At 41.1% G+C, this 10,399-nt stretch overlaps 1 protein-coding gene across 1 annotated transcript; it reads left to right on the forward strand.

The window, feature by feature from the left end:
- The first annotated feature begins 508 nt into the window (after positions 1 to 508).
- On the forward strand, positions 509 to 4,181 carry SPINK7 (serine peptidase inhibitor Kazal type 7). Its single transcript, XM_052644338.1, has 4 exons — positions 509 to 629; positions 1,784 to 1,809; positions 2,588 to 2,712; positions 4,136 to 4,181. Exons 1-4 carry the CDS (start codon positions 509 to 511, stop codon positions 4,179 to 4,181), a joined length of 318 nt encoding a protein of 105 aa, XP_052500298.1.
- Positions 4,182 to 10,399: the final 6,218 nt, after the last annotated feature.

Genomic DNA, 10,399 nt, shown 5'->3' on the forward strand with positions numbered 1-10,399 from the left:
GTTGGGAAGATCCCCTGTAGGAGAGCATGGCAACCCACTCCAGTATTCTTGCCTGGAGAATCCCATGGACAGAGGAGCCTGGCGGGCTACAGCCCATGGGGTCGCAAAGAGCTGGACATGACTGAGCAACACAGCACAAGTTCAAAGTGTAATCTGACTGATCTGAGTGTAATAGTCTTTATTTTGGTGAAATACAGAAAGTTTGATATTATCATTTATTCCTTAAGTATGTCAAGTAGCCTATACTTAATCTCTTCTACTCTGAGTTTTAGAATTCAAAGGAACAGCATTCCCCACCCCTAGAGCAGGCAGAAAAATACTTCTCACCTTGAATAATCAATTTGTTGAACAAACAGGAAGTAGCAATTAAGTGACAAGGATGTAACACCACCCAGGGTGTGATATTGTGCTTTGAGAGCCTCTCAGAGCCAACCCTGACTTTGGATGACCTCACAGGAAAGGCGGAGAAATCAAACATTGCCTTATAAACATGACCCTTTCCTAGGGTATGGCTGATGCAGTTGTTGTGACCATCCTGAGTAACCTCTGCATCACAGCTGTCTCCATCATGAAGACCACTGGGGGTCTCCTTCTGCTCTGTGTAGTGGCCCATCTCTGCTCCTGCTCAGGTGAGTCAAGGGTAGATAGTGCCCTTAATAGCCATAAGAATGTTCTCTGACATAGCCCCTCCTAGGATATGAACATCTCAGAGAAATGTCTGGTCATGTGGATTTAAAGGATACTAGTTTGTAACAGAAACAGCCCTGGCCTGGAAAGGGAGAATCTTATATCCCACTTGGAGTTTAAGGGTTTGGATCTAGAACATTCCCTTTCAAGGATTTTTATTTCCATTCATGGGACCAAAACCAAAAAAACACACACACTACTTTTTTCATAAGTCTACCGTTTTATTGTGTGTGTTAGTCGCTTAGTCATATCTGATTCTTTGTGACCCTATGGACTGTAGCCCACCACATTCCTCTGACCATGTAATTCTCCAGGCGAGAATACTGGAGTGGGTTGCATTCCCTTCTTCAGGGGATCTTCACAACCCAGGGATTGAACCTGAGTCTCCTGCATTGCAGGCAGATTCTTTACCATGTGAGCCACTGGGGAAGCCCATTTTATTAGGACCTGGAAACTACTGGTGTTATGAGATACTATTCCTCATCGCAAAGATGCACACAAACTTGAATCTCTCTCCAAATTAATCCAGAACTTGAATCTCTCCCCAAATTAATCCAGAACTTGAATCTCTCTCCAAATTAATCCAAAACTTGAATCTCTCTCCAAATTAATCCAGGAAAATAGAAAAAAAAATTATCCAAAATCCAGGAGTCAACAATTAAACATTTATATAGTGAAAAATTACTTAAATAAGATTATAATACCTTAGAGATATTCTATTACTTTTCTTCATATCAATTAGGAGGGGGAGACTATTGAAAATGGTGCTTCAGGCTCTTAGAAATAGTGAGTGCAATACTTTTATTGCTATCTGATTTAAAACACTATCAGAGACACAGTGAGCTCCAGAAAACATCCTGTGGTATATAAAGGGAGGAAATTTGGATAATTCTCTTGCTTGAACCAAGGATTACCTAACACAGTGGCCATCTGGCTTCGTCAGAATACAGTTGGGTTTTGTGAAAGGATAGGGTAGGTGCTGAAACTAATTACCAGAAGAACCACAGAGTCTTATTCGACAGACTGACTTTACATTAATTAATGAGACCTCACAACTCTGCTTTATTTTTAATGTTTCCAACTGAATCTCTTTCAGAAGCTGCTAGCCTGCCTTTAAAAACAGTGAGTATATTGAACCACAATTTAATTTCAGTTTAATTTCCTACTTAGTTTAATTTTCTATTTACTGTATTTACTCAAAAAACACTTGAGAAATACATATGAAAGGTTAATTCAGTATGCTTGTGGTGGGGTGAGTGGCCAGGTGAAAGGCAAGGCAGCTGTAGGTAAGTTGCCTCTGCTTTTCAGAAGGCAGCTGTAGAAATGTGATATACATATAAACAAATAATCTAAGTGTAAAGAAAATGCTCCAAATTTAAAAAAAGAGAGAGGGTACCTCTAGCTGAGAAGCTGGTGATGTCTCCATGGAAAGGGCAACATGTGAGAGGCAAAAGACAGTTACCTTGGTTAACAGCACAGATTCTGGATTCAAATCCCAGCCCTACCACTAACTAGCTTTTATGTTATACAAATTCTCTCCTTTTTTTAAGCCCAGATCTCCCTCATCTGTAAATAGGGGTAACAGAAGAACCTACCCACTTCAGTTTTCTGAAGATTAAACAACAAAAGAAATTAATGTAAGATTTAAGTTTAATGCCTGGCAAGGAAATATGCAGGAGCTGTTCACTGTGTGTACTAGTAGTAATAGAAGTGATACTGGTAGTACTAGCATTTATTTGTCAGTGTGGTCATAGTGTTATCAATAGAAGTAGCCACAGCAGTTTCAGAGTACAGGAGCTGGAACTTCCGCATGGTACTGTGCTTCCTGTCAGATAGAGGCCAGGGTAGCCTAGCTTAAGGACGAGGAGAAAAGCAGGACATTCTCTTGCGTATGTTGCAGGTGAACTGCAGCATTTACAAGAAGTACCCAGTGGTGGCCATCCCCTGCCCCATCACATACCTGCCTGTTTGTGGTTCTGACTACATCACCTATGGGAATGAATGCCACTTGTGTATTGAGAATTTGTGAGTACCTCATGGGAAGGAAAAAAAGCTAGGGCACTGCCTTTCACTGCAATCTTCTCCTCTTTCCACCAGCATGCTCAGCTCTCTAAAAACTGTACTTACCCACCCAGAGCATCTGGGAGACAGAGAAAACCTGCTGCCTCACAGTCAGATTAAGGATGAGCCACCTGCTCTGCCAGCTTGGACTGGTCCCTCCATGACAGAGCCTCTAATTCCCATCTGTCAACTTAGAGTCTAACAAGACCAGAAGCCTTCAAATTACTGTCTCTAGAGCCCAGAGGTTCTGTAGAGGGAAGTTAGGAGTCACCCAAGAGGTTACAGAGATCATTTGGGGAGGTCTCCAACTCTAACCAGCTTTGGGCTCTTTTAAGTAGTGGAGTTCCACATAATTTCTTATTGGAAGAAATGTTTCTGAATCCCACACTAAAAAATAATTGAAAACTACTATCCTATCATGTAGAATAGAAGCCTCTTACCCTACTTCTAAGAGACTTAATGGACTTAATGATTCTTAGATAAACTGTGACCAGAAGGTCTTTATCCTCAATTTCCTGGTGGCTGTAAATATCCATTGCCTGAGGCAGTAGGGAGGATAAGGCTACCACAAAGATTTTTTTCTTCAGTCTGAAATAAGGAATACAATATAGTCCAAGCTGTCAGAATTTGGGCTAGAATCCTCATGGACATGCTTTAACTATTTTGTTTGACTTACACAATGTTTTGGAAGGCAATATAATCAGGCAGAACACACTTCTTTGGTGCAAAATAGGCAACTCAGGGGTCATAACAACCAGTTCCCTTTGCTCACTGTTAACTCTCTTTTAGACCCCCGGGTTTTGGCCACTTAGCTCTTTTGGGTTTTTTTCATCTTTGTGATTATCTTAACAGGTTAAAATATCACATTAGGGCCTGAGCCCAGAAGGATGTCTACACAATGATTCCTACTCAGGAGCTTTTATTTCATGAAAGGGAAGATTCTCTAATGTGCACAGACACTGGGCCCTCAACCTAGAAAACAGCTTGCATCCAAGGACACTGAAGAGGACACGTGATGGACGTCCCTCTCACTAGTACAGGGTCCGGCCCCACCACGGGCCCTGTGGACCAGGAAAGCCTGAGGGGCCAGCCACCTCAGCTTCCCTTGTCAGAGGTCCTCCTCCTTTGCTGGTTTAAGACACTGGGTGATTAGTTTGGGCTCTAGGATCAGTAGAGGGAACAGGTGGGATGAAAATATCACTGGACTAGGGACATTCTGCTGCTTGCTCTGTCAGAAACTGCCTGTAGCAAGGACACTCCTTTTTAGAGACTCATTTTCCTCATGTGTAAGATCAGGTTATGGCTCTAATCTCTGTCGTTCCTTTCAGCTCTAATATAACGTAAATTTTCCTCTTGTGTTAATGATCTTAACTGTGTCTTCCCATAGGAAGAGTTATGGAAAAGTTCAGTTTCTTCATGAAGGAGTATGTTAACTTCCCCACAGATGTGGATACAGAGCAAGAATATCCTCATTATCATCGTCATCATCCCTGGTTCCAGGAGGGTGGGACTGGTAGGGAGGGGTCAGAGACAGACCCAGAGTCATCTTTGTTGGGTGGGGAAAGTTGTGCTCTCCCTCAGACTTCTGTCTCACTGACTGACAAATACAAATATTTCAAAATTAAAAGTACAATGAAATTGTAACAGCTCATTGTTGAGTTCTAAGCATCAAAATAATTATGCTTATTAAAAACTCTGCAGAACTACTATCTACTTCAGTTCAGTTCAGCTCAGTCACTCAGTCGTGTCCGACTGTTTGCGACCCCATGAATCGCAGCACGCCAGGCCTCCCTGTCCATCACCAACTCCCGGAGTTCACTCAGACTCACGTCCATCGAGTCAGTGATGCCATCCAGCCATCTCATCCTCGGTCGTCCCCTTCTCCTCCTGCCCCCAATCCCTCCCTAGTAACTTCAATAGATCAAAAGATAAAAACCTACTTTAAATGGAACATAAGGAGCAAAATATGTGTAATGCCTATTGTGGTTGTTCAGTCACTGAGTCAAGTCCAAATCTTTGTGTCCCCATGGACTACACCCCTCCAGTCTTCTCTGCCCAAGGAGTTCCCCAGGCAAGAATACTGGAGTGGGCTGCCATTTCCTTCTCAAGGGGATCTTCCCAACCCAGGGATCAACCTCAAATCTCCTGCACTGACAAGTGGATTCTTTACCACTGAGCCACCAGGGAAGCCCTTTGTAATGCCTATAGCACAGTCATAAATATTTTCAGGAATGACATGCCTTCACAACTATAAATTTATTTCATAAACACATTTTATAGCAAAAATTATCAAAATAAACCACTGAACTCTCTAACATAGCTTTAACAATCTAACTTATTCCTAAGGTTTTAAAAAAGTATATGTTTAAAATAAATTGACAAAAATTTTTTCATTTGCAATAGAGACCCTATTAATTTCCTAATTGTTCTAATGAAACTCTAATTCCTAATTAAGTCTTCTTTACTTGACATACCAGTCTGTTTTAACAAGGATGCTGTGTGATTCAAGGGAGGAGGGCACATTTGCAAATCCTACTTCAAATTTAACACAGCTCTGAACCATCTTTATCATTTTAATTATCAATCTAATTGTGCCACAAACATCAGCTATTCCATATTAATAAATCCTGACCCATGATTTTAGATTCTCAACCCCTTAATCCTAATGTTAAATGCCTAATTTATCCATAATCCTAGACAGTTCATAGTGTTTAACTCAAATCTATGTTTAACACTAAAAGCTCACAATATGTTAATCACAGTAAGACACTCAGTAATCTAATATTTCTCAGTCTTTGATCTTTGTGACACACCTTCTCAACCGAATTGTAAACACAAAGAACCAGTGTCTAAATGCACAAAAGAGAAGAAACACTGGTCCAGAAATGCTGAGTAGTGAATAAAAACAAAAGCTCATCTTTTCTCCTTTCTTTTCTATTCCCTTTCCTCTCTCTCAAATAGTTTTCCTCTTCTCTATACTATTTTTTCTTTTTCTATATATTCCTTCCCAGTTATTTCTTATTGCAAACTTTTCCTAACTTTTCCTTAAATTCATTACCTTTTCTTCACTTTCTATAGTCTTTATAAGCATCTTTTATTTATTCAAAGCCTTCCAGCCTCCATATCTCAAGGTCTGACTGTATATCCGTTTGTAGCAATGGTCAGATAGCACATAAGCCATATACACACTTGGGGAAATTTTAAGTTATTAGACATTTGTCTCAAAATGAAGAGAGCTGGGGCCTCACCTCCAAAATGTCTACCACGTATATTATTCTACAGTCAAATCCTTACCTAGGCTTATAGCCTAATTGATAGCTTACACCTCGACATTTAAAAATAAATTCTAACTTCATATAAACCCAAAATTCACCTTATATCTAAATCCCAATTTTTACCTTTCACAACTGATCTATAGCATAAGGCTTAACCACTCCCTTCAAAGGTCAACTCTTTATTCTATCCTTTAAATCAAAATTCAAAACAAATCTTTAATATTAATCTGCATGCAATTAATTTCATATAAATGAATCTGAGAACCAACACTGAACTCAGTCCTAAACTTTAAAAACTGTAGTCCTAATGTTTTGCTGTCTCTGGGTCTTATTTCTATTCATTGATTGAATTGAAATGCCTATGTTTATATGCATGTTGTACTCTGCTTATGTGTGATTACAACATGGGAAACTACAATCTCACTTTGTATGCTAGTAACTACGTAGGTGTATGTTCACATGTGACTCTCTTTACAGATGAACAGGTCATGACTGGTGGCCCCAGTAACCTGACCTTAAGAACTGTGTTTGAAAGTCAATATGTATAAAAATATAGTGAGTTAACTCATTTTCAGTTAATAAACATGTAGATTGTTTCATTTAGTATCTTATTGACTATTTACACTGTGACAAATCAGTTCCTGTTGTTGGTTTCCCCAAGTAATGAAAGGCTGAAACTGAATTAAAGTAAAAAGCTAAAACACAAAATAACAGAAAGAACAAAACAAGGCTAAGGAATTTATAACATTTGTTATAAATGTTTTATCATAATCGTTTATAACAAAATAATTTTTCAACCTGAACTGTTGTTTTGATCCAGTTGCTTTGAGTTAAATGATTTCAAACCAATTCTGTGCCTCTGTGACAAGCTGCTTCTATTGAGGCTTAATTGAGTTGGCCTAATGGCACCCCACTCCAGTACTCTTGCCTGGAAAATCCCATGGACGGAGGAGCCTGGTAGGCTGCAATCCATGGGTCACTACAAGTCGGACATGACTGAGCGACTTCACTTTTACCTTTCACTTTCACGCACTGGAGAAGGAAATGGCAACTCACTCAGGTGTTCTTGCCTGGAGAATCCCAGGGATGGGGGAGCCTGGTGGGCTGCCATCTATGGGGTCGCACAGAGTCGGACACGACTGAAGCGACTTAGCAGCAGCAGCAGCAGCAACTTACTGCATGTCTCAGTCTGGGTCTCCTTCTGGTTATTAGTTTGTGGCTATAAAGCTGACAGAAGTGTCTTTTCTAACAATCTTATTTGCTTCCTACCATGCCTACAAGCAATCTCACAGTTGCCTGAGAGGTGGGGCGAGTGTATGGGTTCTTCATGTTCCACAGTTATTCTGCCTGTACCAGTGAAGACATGATGCACTTGACTTCCTGAAGCCAACGACCTGGACCTCTGTGTTCTTTGGAAACTTGGCAGAATAAATGGATCAGTCTTGCCCCCATACTTGGGGCTCTGGATTATGTCAGACATAATCCAATCATAAATGTAAATGTCAAATCAATTCACTTCAGTCACTCAGTCGTGTCTGACTCTTTGTGATCCCGTGAACTGCAGCATGCCAGTCCTCCTTGTCCATCACCAACTGCCAGAGTCTACCCAAACCCATGTCCATCGAGTCGGTGATGCCATCCAGCCATCTCATCCTCTGTCGTCCCCTTCCCCTCCTGCCCTCAATCCCTCCCAGCATCAGGGTCTTTTCAAATGAGTCAGCTCTTGCATCAGGTGGCCAAAGCACTGCAGTTTCAGCTTCAACATCAGTCCTTCCAATGAACACCCAGGACTGATCTGCTTTAGGATGGACTGGCTGAATCTCCTTGCAGTCCAAGGGACTCTCAAGAGTCTTCTCCAACACCACAGTTCAAAAGCATCAATTCTTTGGTGCTCAGCTTTCTTCAGTCCAACTCTCATATCCATACATGACCACTGGAAAAACCATAGCCTTGACTAGATGGACCTTTGTTGGCAAAGTAATGTCTCTGCTCTTTAATATGCTATCTAGGTTGGTCATAACTTTCCTTCTAAGGAGTAAGCATCTTTTAATTTCATGGCTGCAGTCACCATCTGCAGTGATTTTGGAGCCAAAAAAAATAAAGTCTCACTGTTTCCACTGTTTCCCTATCTATTTCCCATGAAGTGATGGGACCTGATGCCATCCATGATCTTAGTTTGCTGAATGTTGAACTTTAAGCCAACTTTTTCACTCTCCTCTCTCACTTTCATCAAGAGGCTCTTTAGTTCCTCTTCACTTTCTGCCATAAGGGTGGTGTCATCTGCATACCTGAGGTTATTGATATTTCTCCCGGCAATCTTGATTCCAGGTTGTGCTTCCTCCAGCCCAGCATTTCTCATGATGTACTCTGCATATAAGTTAAGTAAGCAGGGTGACAATATACAGCCTTGACATACTCCTTTTCCTATTTTAAATTTATTTAAAAGTTTTTAAATTTCCAAGTTTAGGCCTTGGCATGATTTTATTTAGTTTTACTTGCTTCTCTGTACTCGTCAACATTTGCATCACTGAGGTCTTTATCATCCTCATCATCACTGTCTTCATTATAAAACTCCACCAAGCAACTCAGGAGAACACAAGGAAACTTTAAACAGAAGACTGTGTGTTTACCCCAACGTGGACTTTTACCAGGTGTGTAGCTGTGGGTAGGTACTCCAGGTGTGCAATATCTTCTCCTTTACTGTTTAACATGTATATTGTGAGAATCAGATGAGATATGCATGTGAACATGCTTTGTAAATTATAAAGTCTTATAGAAGTGAAAAGAGATGATTATACTGTGTATCCCCATTCTTCTCCATCACTTACAAAGGCATAAAAATATATACCACATTCTTTTGGAATATGCTTGGCATGTTAAATACTCATGACCAGTAAATGCTCATGTATTTTTCTTGGTTTGAGAAATGGTAACATTTCTGTTCATTAGAAATTGATACTAGGAAGAGAAAAGGAGAATGTGTAGTTTAAACATGTAAGATTACACACATTTACTTATATAGTTTGCCCCATTTGAACATGGCCTCACTTAACACAATAACATGAGCAAAACTGCAATAAAAATGATATTTGCATAATCTCAAGGAATATCACTACAAAATATTTATTAATTTTTAAAGTAAAAAGAGTAACTGAATAGTGGATAACCTGGAAGTTATTACCAGCTTACTCAAGTGATTAAAGTTAGCATTGTTAATCATGGGGCAAATCAACATCATGTATGTGCACATCAGGGGTGGTCCCAGCGTCCAGCACCTGGGAAGGAGTACTCAGAGGTCCCTTTCCAGGCAGGAGCACTCAAGTTCCACCCAACTAATACCACATTTTGGAGCCAGATCTAGGGTGAACAGATCCTGGGGGAGCTCTAAACAAAGGCATGCCAGGTCCCAAGAAGAAGCAAAACCATCTTTTCATTCCTGGAGCTACAATGCCAAGCAGTAGTCTGGGACAAACACAATGGAGAAAGGGACACAAACTTTGCTTGCCACTGGACAGAACCACAGATGCAGTCCACAGGTTCACTGTGACCACATGGGCCTCACCTGCTTCAGTGTTCACCTCCTCGGCGACAGAGCACACAAAGGCAACGGATCCTTAGTGAACCTGACCCTCAGGACTTCTGCTCTAAAAACTGAGGAGGAGATATCACCATCAACAGGGCTGTGACAGCCATGGAGCGAAGAGGAGACCCCTTCCATCATCCAGTTCAGGTTCTGGTTACCGTGCCATCACACCTTCTATAAAGGAGATAAAAACCAGCACATGCAGAGGAAAGAAGTGGCTGGCATCCATACCAAAACAGCCCTGGCACTGAAAATACTGGACTCACACAGTCTACACAGGGGTATTCCCACTTAACACATCCCTTCAAGACCACAGTAGATAACTGTTTCCCATAAACTCAGGGAGACAATGAAAGTTAAGTAACATGAAAAAGTAGAGAAACTATTTCCAATTAAAAGAACAGAGAAATCCCTTGAAAGAACAAATGATTAAACAGACCTCTCAAGTCTGCAGCTGCTGCTAAGTCGCTTCAGTCATGTCCGACTCTGTGTGACCCCATAGACGGCAGCCTGCCAGGCTCCCCCGTCCCTGGGATTCACAAGGCAAGAACACTGGAGTAGGGTGCCATTTCCTTCTCCAATGCAGGAAAGTGAAAAGTGAAAGTGAAGTCGCTCAGTCATGTCTGACCCTCAGCGACCCCATGGACTGTAGCCACCAGGCTCTTCCATCCATGGGATTTTCCAGGCAAGAGTACTGGAGTGGGGTGCCATTGCCTTCTCCCTCTCAAGTCTACCAGACCCCAAGTTCAAAACGGAGATAGTAAAAATGATGAAAAAAATAAGAAAGATTATC

This window comes from Budorcas taxicolor, chromosome 7 (assembly GCF_023091745.1).
Source record: "Budorcas taxicolor isolate Tak-1 chromosome 7, Takin1.1, whole genome shotgun sequence".
In the NCBI taxonomy this organism is placed as follows: Eukaryota; Metazoa; Chordata; class Mammalia; order Artiodactyla; family Bovidae; genus Budorcas; species Budorcas taxicolor.